Source organism: Rhinoraja longicauda, chromosome 18 (genome assembly GCF_053455715.1).
Source record: "Rhinoraja longicauda isolate Sanriku21f chromosome 18, sRhiLon1.1, whole genome shotgun sequence".
Classification (NCBI taxonomy): Eukaryota; Metazoa; Chordata; class Chondrichthyes; order Rajiformes; family Arhynchobatidae; genus Rhinoraja; species Rhinoraja longicauda.
In genome coordinates this window covers 11,127,758-11,144,627 of record NC_135970.1, presented here as the reverse complement: position 1 = coordinate 11,144,627, position 16,870 = coordinate 11,127,758, and the positions used below count along the sequence as shown (strand labels likewise).

At 42.6% G+C, this 16,870-nt stretch overlaps 1 protein-coding gene across 5 annotated transcripts in view; it reads right to left on the bottom strand.

Moving 5' to 3' along the window:
* The window catches only part of dgkza (diacylglycerol kinase, zeta a), a 567,459-nt gene that overhangs the window by 88,903 nt on the left and 461,686 nt on the right, over nucleotides 1–16,870 (bottom strand). For all 5 annotated transcript variants that reach the window (XM_078415104.1, XM_078415105.1, XM_078415101.1 and 2 more), the window contains 2 exons: nucleotides 14,740–14,853; nucleotides 11,081–11,200 (listed from right to left, as the gene is read on the bottom strand). In XM_078415104.1, the coding sequence (XP_078271230.1) occupies nucleotides 11,081–11,200; nucleotides 14,740–14,853 (234 nt within the window). The remainder of the gene's footprint in view (nucleotides 1–11,080; nucleotides 11,201–14,739; nucleotides 14,854–16,870) is intronic.

The following is a 16,870-nucleotide window of genomic DNA, read 5'->3' as shown; positions in this document are numbered from 1 at the left end:
TGATGCTGTTAATGAGAATCATTTTAGCTCACGATGTTGCAACATCTCATTACACATCCCAGTTGCTAGTTAATTCATCGTGTCTCAAGAGGAAGGGAAACAGGTCGACAACCACACATGGCCGAGGTCGAACAAAAAACCTAAACAGTTGGCGAGTGGAAAAAGCACAGGATATCCAGCATCTAACTGATATGTTCATCATGTGTGGATTCTTCGGCGTTGTCAAAACCATCTATGCCCCAAATACCCAACAATATACTGAGAGCTAAGAAGTTATCAAGGACAGCAAGGTCCTTTGTTACCATTGAGGTGCTTTCTAGAAGGAGCACTGCACAGACTTCCCAGTTGTACATTGTCCCTGACTCCACTCCACAATCCCCTATTCCACTCTAACACACCATTACCACACACTGTCAAGAGGTGCAAAAGGACAGATATCAAATGAAGACCTCAGAAGCAGGATATAACCTTGCTGAAGTGCTTCAGTTCCACATCACCAAGTTCAGGGCATAGCTACTTCCCTACATCTATCTGGATCTTGAACCAACCTGTACAACCTTGACAATGGAACACTAACTAATTTAGGGTGGCACAGTGGTAGAGTTGCTGCCTTACAGTGCCAGGTGTTGTCTGTACTGAGTTTGTACATTCTCCCTGTGACTGTGTGGGTTTTCCCTGGGTGCTCTGGTTTCCTCCCACACTCCAAAGAAGTGCAGGTTTGTAGGTTAATTGGTTTCTGTCAATTGCCCCTAGTATGCAAAACTGGGATCACATAGAACTAGTGTATGGATGATCGCTGGTCGGCGCGGACTCAGTGGAAAGAAGGGCCTTTTTCCAACCTATATCACTAAACTAAACCCCTTGCAATACCTTGAACTTATTTTTTTCCTAATTAGTTTTCACTAATGCCTTTTTTTTCTTTTAGAAATTTTGTGTGAAATATGTGTAATTGATGTACACTTTTGTGTGGGTGTCTGAGTCCATGTGCCTGTGATCCTGCTGCAAGAAAGTTGTTCATTGTCCCTAGTACCTCACGGGACTGGTGCATATGACAATAAACTCTACTTGACTTGAACTTGGCCAAGAGGAACTTTTGACACAAATTCCCTCATTTTGGAAGAGGAACACATGCCAAGGGACCGCAGTGACACCATTGTCTTCAAAAAAGGAGACAAACCCAATTGCACTAATTTCAGAAGGGTCTCCTCATTGCCTCCATTTGGAAAGTTACCACAAGGTCTCCTCATACCTTTCCTTCCAGTAGCCGAAGTGCTGCTCCCCCTCCCCACATTGCAGTGTGGATTCTATCCATCAAGAGCCATGGAGGGCTTGATTTTCACTGCACAACCCCACCAAGAAATGCAGGGATCTGTATCAACAACTAATCAACTTTACAAAAACCTTCTACTCTGTCAACCGAGAGACACAATGATAAATCATCGCATTTTCGGCCGCCCTCATTTGTGTTTGCTGCATGAAGCCATGAAAGCATTGAGCACAGAAGCACAGGTGATGCTTATGTGTGTACACATCCAGAGGCTCAAGCCCAAGTACAGTAGAATGTTGCTTACAGATAAGGATAATCTGTATTGTAAATGGGAATGATCAGCCATGATCACATTGAATGGCGGTGCTGGCTCGAAGGGCCGAATGGCCTCCTCCAGCACCTATTGTCTATTGCCTATTGGAACAGTGTTATTTTTGCGCCAACAAAAATTTAGATGGAGGAATACTTGACTTCAAATTAATTTTCCTATGGAAATTGTTTTTCCAATGGCATTTCAGTGAGTAGATATAATAGAGTTGAAGGCTACATCATGACGTATGAAAGGCCACAAATAGGTTCTAGGAGAATAATCATTGTGGGTTGTACAGAAATCAAACATAGTGAATGCATTGTTAAAAAAAATGAGTATAGACCTTGTACGGAGACTGAAACACCCCTGAAGATCATATAAAGATTAATGATATGCAGGAAGGAACTGCAGATGCTGGTTTACACTGCAGAAAGACACAAAATGCTGGAGTAACTCAGCAGGACAGGTAGCATCTCTGGAAAGAAGAAAATTGTAGCTATGACTAGGATAAACCAGGATTGATCTGTTTGGAACACAGCAGACTGAGGGAGGCAACTGAGATGCATATAATTACGTGAATCTGACAAAAATTAAATAGGAAGACCATATTTACCTTAGTAGTGGGGTCAAAACCAAAAGGCATAGACAGAAAATAATTGGGGAATTTAGCAGAGAAGATGAAAAGGAAATTTTTCAACATGGGAGTGTTACGGGTCTGGTTCTTTCTGGCTGAATGGGCGTGAAGGCAGAAATCCTTATCATATACATTTAAACAAAACTTGGATATTGATCTACAGAACCATGATCTGAAGCAGCACCATAGACTTGTGTGCAAGGTGGGATTAGATTGGTCAGCTCTTTTCCACTCAGCATGTCGGATTAAAAGGCTCCCAGTTTTTAAACCACTGGAACTCCTGAATGTCGTACAAGGACGGACTAATATATTTATTTTGCAGCATTTGATGTGGAACAAGGCAGCCTCTGTAAATTAAAGACTAATTAACTCCCATATGTTATACAGAATCTAACAGAGCTACCGAGTATTACATTGGGACTAACGTACGGCAACATATGACAACATGAAAGTACTGAAAAGGGGTCTCCCAGCTCTAACCAGCTCTTTCTGCAGATGCTGTCTGACTTGCTAACTGCTTCCAGTACTTTCAGTTTCTAATTCATTAAAACAAGGTTTCCCTTGCATATTACATTAAACAGCCCTTGCACACTTTACAGAGACTAAAAACTCTTGAAGAGCAAAATGCCACTGATCCTGGAAATCTGAAATATAGACAGAGTAGGGATACACAGCAGGTCAGGCAACATCTTTGGAGAGAGAAACAGAGTTAACTCTTCAGCTTGATTACCTTTCTTTATAGAACTGGAAAAGTGAGTAAATAAGTGTATTTTAAATTCTAGAGATGGGAAGTGTTTGAAAAAACGATGATTGGTGGTGACACACAAACTGGTTGCTACATTTCCTCCAATAGAAAAGGGAACGCACGTGAAAATATAATTATGTGGCCTTAAAGTGAGAGAAGGAATGGGTGACGTTTCGGGTCGAGACCCTTCATCTGGTCTCTTCATAAATAGAAGTGTTCCCTTTCTATGGTACCAGTCACGTCGTTATACACGGAGGATATATCTTCTGAATAAAAGGGACATTTATACCGGATCCTCCATTACTAGATCACTGATTAAATGGTATCAAACATGATCAATTCTCTGTGACATGAAACAGGGGAGATGACAGACACCTCACAACAATAAAGGCAACATTTCCCTGGCTCATTTAAGTTTCACATTTAGCCAGGCATGTCTCTTTAAATGTGACACCTACTCTGCTCATTCAGAGTGCATCACACCACCCATTTTGTATTGAAACTTTGTCCTGAACAAAAAAAACCTTCTCCCTGCATTGAAAATGCACCTTGACCCTCTGATGAATTTATGTAAATAGAGTACTTGACGTATTGAGCGATAACTCCTTTTGTTTTTCTTTCGCCTTTGAGTTCAACCCACAAGATTACATGAGGTCAAACTGCCAGGAAGCTGAACTTCATTATTTATTTGGATAATTTGTAAATTTAAAAGCGTATTCAATACCTTTACTGTGGGAGCCAAGTTTTCACAGTGCCCAGCTATCTGTGAAATCAGGGCAGAGCAAATTCCATCATAAAAACCCATTATACCAGCAATGCATCATTGGATCGAGCAAAGACAAGACAGGATTAATTGTAAAAGAGTCAGGACCACATATTTCAACTCATTCCTTCAGCAATGGGCTCTTACAAGGATTGAGTTAGGTACTGGAGACGAAAACGAAGTGAACAAGTATGATTATAGGGCTGAAATGGAACAAAGCCTTGTGTTCTCATTAAAGAATGTCAAAACATAGAATTATACAAAATGTAAAGCACAGAAGCAGGCCATTTGGTCAAGTTCCACATATTAATGTAGCAATCAATCAATCGTTAGCACTAGACCTGACAGAATGATTTTATGCATATTAGGGCCATTCAATAGCTTCAGCAACAAAAGCAAATGTCACCATTTGGCTCGTGATTTTAGAAATTAGACATTAATTTGAATTTGAGGATGACAGGTGCACTTTGGTTGTCGTTCCTGGGGGGCAATAGCGAACTGATATTGTTTACAACAAGAGGTTTCATAGTTTACTGCGAAATTTTTTTTTCTCAGGCATGAGAATCCTGAGATTCTGTACGATATATTATGCAAGTGGAGAAAACAAAGAAAACATAGTTTCTTGTTCAAAAAAATTCCAGACTGGGTCTCAGCAGAAACCAGTTCAGTGATTGGTGCCCAAATTGCTAATCAAAAATCAGAGAACTCCTTCAAACCTCATCAATATTCTATACATACTTACTAAACCACTAATATTTTTTTTACCCAAAGAACGAACTAATCGATTAGGCATTACAAGCAACAACCATTTTAGCAAATGGAAATCAATGAAATTTTCTACCCATAGAACTGATGATGTCTACTTTTTTATGTGGCCAATTTCTGATTTAGCTTAGTTTAGAGATACAGCGTGGAAACAGGTCCTTCGGCCCACGAGTCCGCCAACCAGCGATTCCCACAAACTAACACGATCCTACACTAGGGACAATTAAAGGGCCTGTCCCACTTAGGCGATTTTAAGGCTGAGTTCGCCGGGGTGTCGGCGGGTATGATCGTGAGGAGTCTTCCAAAGATCGTAGTGGATCTCGGCGCGTCGCTGTGAAATCAAACGGTTTGAAATTTCTCGGCGACAGCTGGCTTGTCGCCAGTATCGTAGCTTATTGCGGTCACTGTCGCATGCTGTCCCCAGGTTTGATAGGTTTTCTTAAGATGCATTTAGAAGCACATAATATTAAAATAAGTAAAGTCATTTCAAAATACCATAAAATGCTTGTGTTTAACGAATTTATTTACCGTCAGGACATTTGACAGGTAGATTGGAGGCGACAGTTTGACGGTCACATTTACGAAACTCAATCCAAACATGACCCATAATAAAGACTGGATCTGTTGTGGGGAGGTCCAAACATTGATCTTCATATACCCACAGCACCGGTTAGCATTATTTATTCCTCGAGCTATCAACATTCTGTTTATTCCAACCCCAATCATCAGTCTGCATTGGCCCAGTCAGTTATTGACAAAGATACTAGAGGAGCAAGATGAACCACTCCGTTGAAATCGCGTATACTGAAGTGTAATACGCAAAGGAGTGTAACGTCTGCCATTTTGGTAAGAAAAACCCGCCGTTCGCTAAGCCTCTCGTAGTGTAATCAGTGTTTTGGGGGAACAGTATGTGTGATGATACCATAAAAATATATCTCATCTATCAATTCACAGATTTTTGTTCTTTTTCTTTTTAAATGTTTCTGCAAGTTTCTGCCTACTAAAATGGCGCCATGACATACTGCGGTTTTTAGGGTCGACTGGTCTATCTTGCTCTGCTCTATTATCTTTGGTTATTGACCAGCACTCACCAATAGATCCCTTCATCTGTCAGTGCCTTTTTAACTTTTTATTTCCTTTTTTTGTAGGACTGTGGCAAATTGGATGCTGCATTTTCAACATTACAACAAAAAATAAACCAACTTATTTTATTGTTTTTTTATAAAGCTGGGAGATATTCTGTGGCAACCAAGAACTGCATAAATACAAATTATCTCCATTAAACCATCTCAGATTAGTCAATTGATATTCCATCCATCTCCATGCACACATCCTGTCAAACTTCAATTTCAAACACCTCACTCAAATAAAGCTTTTCATCCAGGGGTCTACCACATTTCCTGATCAAAGCACCACAGAAGTAGCCAACCAAATTACTCACAAGAAAGCCATTCTTGAAATTAAAACCTGTCTCTCTGGTCCTCTGCTCTGGAATATCTTCCAAAAACATATTTCCTTCTCCACCTCTCTCTGGTCTATTAAAATACTTATTAGAATCATCTTGACCAATTCAAGAGGGGGATTTATTTGTCCGATGCACTGGATATGAACTGGAACAATGATGTTCTTGCTTGCTGCAACTTTACGGACACACAAAAAAACAATTACAACAATAAGTATACAATAAATGGTCAGTTATTCTAAGTAAACAAGGCCGTGATAATGTAAAAACCAAAGCATGTAACGCAACGTCTGTCGTGGTTCTGAAGAGTTGTGTCGTTGAAGTTGGGTTGCGGTTAGGATTGTAGAGGGTGGTTCAAGAACCTGATGGTTATGGGGAAGAAGTAGAAATAAGGAATTGCAGATACTAATTAATACACAAAAGGACACAAAGTGCTGGAGTAACTCAGCAGGTCAGGCAGGTCAGGCAAGCGTCTCTGGAGAACATGGATAGGTGACGTTTCAGGTCAAGACCCTTCTTCAGACTGGTTGATGCAAAGGAGCTGTTCTTGAACCTGAAGGATGCAGCAAGAAGAGAGATGAGGTGGGACTCTGGTGACATGAGCTACTTTCCAGAGGCAGTGCCCCCGAACACAGGAGAATAAAGTGGAAGAAGATTGGACTTTATTGCCTTCCATCACAGTGAGGAATGTGGGGAATACGCTGTGGTGGATGTTTATGTTAACCTTTATGTAGTTGTGTGTCTTGTTGCTTTTTTTTAGCATGGCTGTATGGTAATCCGCATATCACTGTACCTTAATCGGAACTCATGACAATAAAAGACCTTTGACACCTTTGAACAATAAGACTGTTCGGTGACATGCCGAATCCGCTTAAAACCTCCAAGTAGAAGCTTTAGCGAGCTTTCTTTGTGATTGCATCAAGATTAGAGAAAGGCACTCCCAGGAACATGAACCTATCGACTCTCTCCACCTCTATCTCGGCAATGAAGGCATGTTCATGGTGCCTCAGCTTTCCCTTCCATTAAGTCAACAATCAGCTAATTGGCCTGGCTGACGTTGAGATCAAATTTGTTGTTTTGGCACCACTCCGTCAGATAGTCAGTCTCCCTCCCTGTATTCTGACTCATCGTTATTCAACCAACATGATAATGGATTGACCCATGCGATGAAATGGAATGTCTTTTCTGAGCATTGTCATTCGTCAAATACTCTACCTCAAGAGTTATGGCTGATGTATCAAGTATATTCATGTCTGAGATGGAGGTTTTGCATTCAGTGGGAACAAAGGTTATGGAGTCAAGGACAAAAATCTGAGATCCTATTGAATGGAGGGGCACACATGAGGGGTGGTGTGGTCTCACCTACTTCAATCTTGGATGTGCCTGGTAACTCATCCATTAGCAGCGTTGTGATGTTTATAACATTAAATGCTAAATGTGAATGTCGTTCATATTTTGTTTTTGTCCTGCTGGCTGCTTTCATGCAACCTCTTCAAAAGAACCAGTGACAGAGATCTAAGATGCAATTGGAATACAGAAAGTAAGGGCCAAGAGGGGTTTGGGAATGGCAGAAATGACTGGCTAGAGTTTTGTTGCTGAATTATGTGCATCACATACCACCACAAGTGGGTGTCCATAGTCTGATTGATTTTGGCCTGTTGCAACAACGATAACGAAGTGCACTGTTACGTTTCTCCTTTTCCCTGAGATATAATAGCACAAGAAGCAGACAATCCTCACCCATGCATTCTGTCAATTACCCAGCCCCACTGCGGATGCATCTTCCTGCTTTTGTCAATTCATGCACTGCTCTGAAAAGCTCTGCACTAGTCTAGTGGGCGCACCGTGTGCTGCCTGCACAAGCCATACTTAGCATGCCCTTTTACGATAAATCCTCGGCCCAATTCCCTGAGACAACCGAACACAGGAGCCCACTCGTTCACCCGCTTGTTCACCCAATTAGTGCATTTTCCCTACGTGATGTTTATTGTCAGTAATTATACCCAAACCACTGAATCTCAGATGCCCTGGAAGTGAGCCTGGCTCAGGAAATGTGTGGTGCTTGTGGGTACCCGACTGCTTGCAAGGTTAGACCAATGTGGACGGTGCTTGCCTGGGGGGAAGCTCATTAAAGGACATACTGTACATTAATGAAAAAAAACAAAATCATTAACAGTTGCTTCTGAAAGCCAGAGCTTGATGCACATCAAACAAAACGAGGTGGTTCTGCCAGTTACTTTCAAACACATTTGATCTTTCGGGATAAAACAGATGCTGGAGCTTTCATACGATGTGGTTCCACTAAATAAATGAAGCTGTGTTCCAATGCTAAAAGGAAATGCTGTGGCAACGATCTCAGTCATTAAAGCAGAAAGCGATGAAATGCACTGTCGGTTGGCTGGTATCGGAGTAATAGGTCATCCCTTTGAAATGTGACCTTTGCTCAAGGTTAGAAACAGTAAAGAACCAAAAACAGCGATCGGAGTGGGAGTAAGGGAGATAACAAGGCAGAAATCTGCACTGAGCAGCAATGTTTCATTTCATTTGTGTGGTTTAGTTCTCATTTTACGTTTGGATCCATTGATGAGAATTAACAAGAAAAGCGATGTGACCTCAATGTCTGGTCTCCCACGTGCACGGATGAAGGCGGACATTTTAAAAGCAAAGACTAGGAAGTTTGGGCATCCTCACTCCATAAATATTGAAACAAAGTTGATTTCATCAAACATTGAGAATTCCACTCAAATACCCAAGACCCTATTGAACATCAAGACACATTTCTAAACTAATCCCATCCCAAACCCTTTCATTCTTTCCACATTTTGATTCCACATCAACTGTTCCTCTCACAGATTCTACTGCTCACCTCCACACTAGGAGCAATTAACCGAATCATCTGCACGGTTTTTGGAGGTGGGAGGACATGGGAACCCTGAGGGGAAAGACACACATTCACAGAGTGGGAACGTGCAAACAGTGCTGGCGGGTCAGGATTCCACTCAGGTTCCATGGAGTTGAGGCAGCAGCACTACATGTGGTGCCGCGGCAATGCCCAGTGAGGCCCTCACACTGAGACCCATTTAAAATGTTATTCACAGTACACTGGAGTACGAGTTCATTCGATGTATAATTGAGACTATGACGTCCACCACACCTCAGCTTGTGTCCAGAAACAAGATCGGACTTTGTATTTATACCACAACTCAATGACTCAATTAAACTTTATTGTTACGTGTACCGAGGTACAGTGAAATGCTTTGTTTTGCACGCAACCCAGTAAAATCACAGACCTTGCTTAGGCAGTACACAAGTGTCGCCACCTTTCTGATGCCGACAAAGCTGCTTTATCTCTATCACATGGAAAGCAAGTGCCAGTAACGCCAACATTAACGTACATATTGCTCAGCATATTGAATTATTGAAACTTGAAATATGTGGGTATAAATGACAGAGTGAGAGTGTAACTTGACCTCCTCCTCTATTCTCTCTTCATATTTCCTGTTCCTTTCAAAACATTTCACTGACTGAACTGCTTCCAATCTTCCACAGAATAAACAAAATGCTGGAGTAACTCAGCAGGACAGGCAGCATCTCTGGAGAGAAGGAATGGGTGACGTTTCACATCCAATCTTCCAGTCTTATTTTGAAATATATAAATTCTGTGGTTAAGGGAATTTTATGGACCGATCTGCTTTGACTTTTCCAAGATTAATTAAGATCTTTTAATCAAATGCTAATAGAAGCTTGCATCATTTTGAAAACGGATCTTTTCAGTTTGTTGGCTCAGCTGCAGTTGGGCAGGCAGATGAGCAGCTAAACGAGGTGGCAGAGTCAATGGTGAAGCTGCATTTGGAGTATTGTATTCATTTTTGGTCACCTTCGAAGGATGCCATTAAGCAGGAAAGAGTACAGAGAAGACTTACAAGGATGTTGCCAGGACATCGAGGACTTGGGTTATGGTAAGAGACTGGGCAAACTAGGACTTTATTCTTTGAAACATAGGAGGCCAAGGGATGATCTTATAGAGGTGTATAATATCATGAAGGGGATTGAAGGTGAATGCAGAGTCTTTTACCCAGGGTAGGAGAATCAAGAATCAGAGGGCATAGGTGTAAGATGAGAGAGGAAAGATTTAATAGGAACTTGAGGAGCAACTGTTTCTCTCAGAAGGTGTTGAGTACATGACCAGAGAAGTAGTCGAGGAAGGTACAATAACGACATTTAAAAGACACTTGGATAGGTACATGGATTGGAAAGGTTTAGAGGGATATTTGTCCAAATGTGGCAAATGGGACTAGCTTAGATGTGGCATCTTGGTTGGCAGAGACGGGTTGGGACTATGGGTCTGTTTCTGTGCTGTATGATTCTATCACCCTATGAAGATAACACCGTCTGTAATTCAAATGCCTTCATTTACTGATCAGCCATTAACTGTTACTCATTTGCTAGTTCATTATTTCCAAATAAAATCATGAAATAATCAACTTTCAAACTACAATTTTCTTACCTCATCCAATTTCTAGTGATAAAGAAACGTACAAACTTCTTTGCAAAGGTGCAAATACATGAAAAATAGTTTTCCAGTATAGAACTTCTATACTTCTCTATCAGTTTCAAACACCTCACTCAAATAAAGCTTTTCATCCAGGGATCTGCCACATTTCCTGATCAAAGCGCCACAGAAGGTGGTGGCCTTCATTAAGGAGCCACATTTCTTTAAGCTTATCAATTACTCTTATTCTGTGCAGCTTTTTAATCCATGACATGCTATTTACTGACATTCCTGTGATGAGCTCCCAGTGCGGATGCAATGTGGTCAGTTACACTCATACTACACAAACATAACTAATTCCCTGAGAGCAGGAACTTGCCAGCACATAATGGAAGGTGGAATAATGCACCGATGCTCAATCATGGAGACGGCAAAGTATACACGTTAATCTTGCACATCCAACCATCAGCGCCAGAGCTACAATGTGGATTAACTCCACATAAATAAAATTAGCACTGTTAGCTCCATGTCCATGCTTAAATTGTGGGCAATTCATCAGTAATACATGAAATGATTCAGCTTGCCTTTGACAAAGATGTAGTTGCACCAGAATCTCCGGTATTTTCATTGTCAGGCACTTACCTTGACATTGCTGCTGGCTGAGCTGGAGATGGACCCTGCGTCGTGGGCGGCTTGGACGTTGGCTTAAAGTCAGCTGCTGTGGTATTCGATCGATGCACACTGGCTATCTTGGCACCTGTTCTGCAGCATTGAAGAGAGACACAGGTTACAATTTAGTACAATCCTCGAACATACTCTTGCATTCTGTTCTTGTTACCTGACAATTCACGACATGTACTGTGAATCCTTTAATCGTGGAGGTCCAGTGCAGTGTATTTAGTCAGTAGATTCTGGCCATAAATTGTGAGGTGCCTAGCACTGGTGATTTACAATATTGTTCCTTTAATTTGTGGAGTTTGATCGCTGTGCAATCTACTTTGGATTCCTGGAGTGTACTTTTAATCAGTGGATAACCTATGCTGTGCTGTTTGGCTTTGAATTTCTAGAGATATACTTTTAATTAATGGATTCCACCAGAGTACCATTTATTATTGGATTTTTCAGTGCTGTTTCATTAATTTGGTTCCCAGTGATGTATCTTTAATTTGTGGATCTGCCTTGCTAAGACAGGTGGCCATTTTGACCTTACTGGCTTACTGCAGAACAATCCCACGAGTCTTTGTTTCCCTTCTCTTTATCTATTTGTAGCTTGACAAGTTATTAGAAACATAGAAAATAGGTGCAGGAGGTGGCCATTTGGCCCTTCGAGCCAGCACCGCCATTCATTGTGATCATGGCTGATCATCCACAATCAGTAACCTGTGCCTGCCTTCTCCCCATATCCCTTGATTCCACTAGCCCTTAGAGCTCTATCTAACTCTCTTTTAAATCCATCCAGTGAATTGGCCTCCACTGCCTTCTGTGGAAGAGAATTTATTGTTCTTCACATGCCATTTATAGCAATATGTAATTGGCGATTAACCTATTGGCATGACTTTGGAGCATGGGAGGAAACTGGAGCACTCAGGGGGAACCCATGTGCTCAAGGGACAACATGCAAACTCCACACAAAAGAGCACCAAAGGTCAGAATTAAACCCAGGCCCAGTAGCCAAGAAACAGCAGCAGCATTAGCTGCCATGCCAACGTGCTCTAGACAGGTTTTAATGGATTTCCAGTGTTGCGTGATTATTAGTGGTTATTTCCTGTTATCAGCTATTCATGTGCAACTTCCCAGTGCGGCATCTGTGAATTTTCACCACTTGCTTGAAGATTTCTTGCATGATTCCCCTTTTAGTAGATTCTAGGGTACATCTTCGACTAGTATGTTTCAATCTCAATTATTAGATTACCCGTGCCTGCTCTTTATCAGTAACTAAGAACACATTGGAAAGTCGTGATGGTCTCTCCATTATTTGTGAAGGAGGGATTCAGCGTCAGGTAACCGCGGATGTGCCAGTCTAAGTTGTGGAGAAGTTACTGGGATTTATCATCACCAACAAAGGGTCTGACCGCTGGGACAGATAAAAATTGCCCAGAGAGCTTGGTTTTCTCATGAAGAAAACACTGCTTCGCCTTCAGCAGGTTGAATAGTTTAGGAATTTCTCTGAAGTAAACTTTCACAAGTCCTGGTCTCACTTCAACCATCATTCCACTCAATGAAGAAATCTAGCAGCAAGGTGGAAGATCAGATGGACTGGCACCAAATCACCAGTGTTTCCAGCTTCCACTTTACACTCTGTACACACGGAGATGAAGACATAGAAGAGTGGACGTCTTAAGGTCCATATGGACCTCCAGCCCGGGTGGGAACACGATCTCACCCATCACTGTATCAGCGAACTGTTTGTAAACAACAATGGATGCAATTTAGAGCAATTTACTGCTCTTTTTACTGGAATTTTATGTTGAGACTTTACAATGAATGACGGCTTAGCAGGTAAACAGGGCATGAAGGATCGGTTAGCCTTTCAACTGAGTATGAGAAAATGCTGCATGCTTTTGACTGATTAAAGAAATGGATCAATCGCCCATTAGAAGAAAAATAAAGCCAAAGATCCTTGGGGCCCAGAATAAACAGCAGGCAAAAGCTATTGATATTTTTTGGCCAGCAGCAAGATGCACTGATAGCAATCTGGGTGTGGAGGCTCGAGTTGGTTTTCCCTAATTTTGCAGAGATATGTGGTCTCTGTTCAGCAATCAAGTCTGCCACTCACCCACCTTTTTTCCTTGTGCCAACTGCACGAGGAATTTACATCCCTTTACTCCTCAGACTTGTGGGAACCCAGTTGGCAACTGACTGGCAAGCCTCATCACAATCAGTCATATAGCCCAACTCATCCATCAAAGCTAATCCCATTTACTAGTTTGGCCATACCAGTGTGAAAAAGTTGCCCCTCAGGATTCCTATTAAATCTTTTCCCTCTTAAAATCCTAGCTTGCCCAACCACTCTCTAAAGCTCAGGCCCTCGAGTCCTGGAAACATTCTTGTAAATTTTCTCTGCACTCTTTCCAAAATAATGGCATCTTCCCGAAAGCAGAGTGACCACAACTGAATACAATAATCCAAGTGTGGTCCCACCATTAACTATTTCCTTTATTTCTTCCCCAATGGTCTTGGGGTGTGGCTAGTTGGGATCTCACTGCAAACTATTTTCGTATGACATTAGGAGAATACATATATCTACAGTCAACAGGGTTGAAACACGTCTCGACCCAAAACATTACCCATTCCTTCTCTCCAGAGATGGTGCCTGTCCCGCTGAGTTACTCCGGCATTTTGTGTCTATCTTACATTTATATAGTGTCTTTGACGTAGTGCAACTAATCCTCATTGTAGAATAGGAGACAAATGGTTTGCATAGCATGTTACCGAATAAATAGAATGATAGTGGAAGAATGGAAAGTAGAATTCAGGGGAGATTTAGGGTGGCAATTCAAGAGAACACGACCAGTGGTCATGAGTCCAGATATTGTGGATTTTGGATCAGTGCAGGGCCTGAATTTACAAAGATGAAGAGATTTGTGAACAAAAATAAGTATTCTAAGACTGAAGTATTGTCCAGACGGGAGTTATTGTAACAGTCAGCGCTTGTGAAGATGAGTGAGATTTTAAATTGGTGTGATGTGTATCGTAAACAGTAAGAATTCGGAGAAGTGAACTGCACTCACAACAAATGATGCTGGAACGACTTCACGGAAGGCAGTCAAAGGGAAAATGCAGTGTTTTTTTTTGTTTTATGGGGCATTGGCCTCAATAAAGTTCCACCAAAGCATGAAGAAGGGGGGTGGGGGGGTGGTGGAGGGACGGGAAGGGAGCCAAACTACAGCACCCCCACCACACTCTCCTTGAATTGGATTCAGTTACAGAAGAACACGTCAAACCCTGGAATCTGACATTTTTCCACCATTAACGTTCTATGGAGGTCACTTCTATTTAAATTTGAACAATGGCCCCAAACCAATTGGAACAGTGGACCTACTTGTTTTCGAGAACCAGGGGGTTAAGAAAAGAGGAAAAAGGGCCACTTAAAGCAGGAGAGTTGCGCAGATGGATGGGAACCATGCGGTTCCTAAAGAACAGGGAGTCTGGTCACTTTCCGCCTCCCTTTAAAACTCTGCATTGTGGAGTGTTTCTATCGAGCTCAGCTTCGCGCACCCTCCCCGCGGTTTCCTCCTCCTTTCAGGCAACTGGTGTTTTGTTTGGGGTTTGTGTCCTTCTCCTTTGAAGCTTCTCCTCACCTGCTGAGCAAGGGCTTTGAAACTCTGAGCGATTCACTGTGAGCGAGAGCCTCAGCAACCGAACTGTCGCTGGAAATACGTTTCCTCTGGGTGGTTTTCTGCATATCCAGAATTCTGCAATGGGAAGGGAACAAAAAAAAATCAAAAAAAATCAACAGTGGTCAAAATAAAGAAGGAGAGAGAGAGAGAGAGTGAGAGGGAGAGTGCGGGAGAGAAAGAGGGATGGGGAAGAGAGAAAAAGACGGGGAACGAAAGAAGACACATTAAGAGGAAAAGGAGAGAGAGGGAGAGAGAGAGTGGAATTTGGAACAGAGATGGCAGTTGTCGTGAATCTAATGCCGGGTTCTGTGACCATTGGGTGACCCCAGGCTGCCGACAGCTTTTGTTTACTTCCAGAATGCTAATGTTTGAAAAGTGTTTTCAGAAGTTCCCTTGGTGGCCCTTTTCCCATTCACTAAATACTATTCTATAGCAGATGAGCCCAGCCTCTGAAGCAGAACAAACCGTCAGCTGCATCCATCCTGTTTTTACTGTGGAAGTTTATCTCTTTTTCTCTCTCTCCCTCCCTCCCTCCCTCCGTCCAATACTATGGCAGAGAATGCTCCACAAATAAATGGTCAGATGAAGGCCCATCGATCTTGCTACAGGCCAGTGTGTCAACTGACTCCTGCTAGCTCTCTGCTCCCATTGTTTCATAAGCCTGTCCATGTCCTCTGGAAAATATGAACACTTCGCAGACACTGCAGCCTGACTGCTTTCTTGCCATCACAGGCTCTGATGCTCCAGGTGGTCGAATTGCCAGCTGACATATCTTCCGGGGAGACATCCTAGTAATAACCATTTGCCCGAGGAACCTGAAAGCTGCCTGCATCCATGGCACAGCATCAATCAACAGGCACTCGGCAGGGGTATGTCTTTCGAGTGGGGTGAATAGGGGGGTAACCTAATAAATAGGAAAGAGTGTGATGCAGTCATTGAGGTGTGCCACAGGCCTTTTGGTCCATCACGTCCATGCTAACCTTGTGCCCACCAACACTAACATATAAGCCCTAAATGGACATTCCCCCCCCTACATCAAAAATCTTCTAACCCACCCCTCTAACTCCAGGTCCCTCAGGTCGGCCGACTTGGGGCTACTCACTATCCCGCGGTCTAGGCTTAAGCTCAGGGGTGACCGCGCTTTTACGGTTGCAGCACCTAGACTGTGGAACAGCATCCCTCTCCCCATCAGAACTGCCCCCTCCATCGACTCCTTTAAGTCCAGGCTCAAAACCTATTTCTACTCCCTAGCGTTTGAGGCCCATTGAGGAGGCGCTGTGAACTGTTTTGTATGTGCTGTTATGTTTGTGTGCTACTGTATGTTTCATTTTTTCCTTAGTACCTAAACAGATGTACAGCACTTTGGTCAACGTGGGTTGTTTTCAAATGTGCTATACAAATAAACTTGACTTGACTAATTCCATTTGCCCACATTAGGACTGTATCTTTGTCTCTTTAAGTGACTGTCCTGAAGGGTCTCGACCCAAAACGTCACCCATTCCTTCTCTCCTGAGATGCTGCCTGACCTGCTGAGTTACTCCAGCATTTTGTGAATAAATACCTTCGGCCTGTACGGAGTTTGTATGTTCTCCCCGTGATGTGCGTGGATTTTCTCCGGTTTCATCCCACACTCCAATGGTATGATTGTAAATTGTGCCTAGTGTGTGTTGGTAGTGTAAGTGTGCGGGGATCGCTAGTCGGCACCGACTCGGTGGCCGAAGGCCTGTTTCCACGCTGTGTCTCTAAACTTAACTAAAAACAAACACACCATACCTCCTTGTTTTGATACCTTACCAAAGGGGGATAAAGGTTCTAACTATCTAGCTTATCATAATCTCATTTTACTCTCTTCCTCTCACAATGTTAAATACTTTCTATCAGGTTATACCTCTGTCTCCAGCACTGCAGGAAAGGCAAGCTCTGCCTATCCAACCTCTCCACGTAACCAAAGTCCTCCAATTCATGCAACATCCTGGTGAATCTCCCTGCGCGCGCGCGCGCGCCGCTCTCTCTCTCTCTCTCTCTCTCTCTCTCTCTCTCTCTCTCTCTCTCTCTCTCTCTCTCTCTCTCTCTCTCTCTCTCTCTCTCTCTC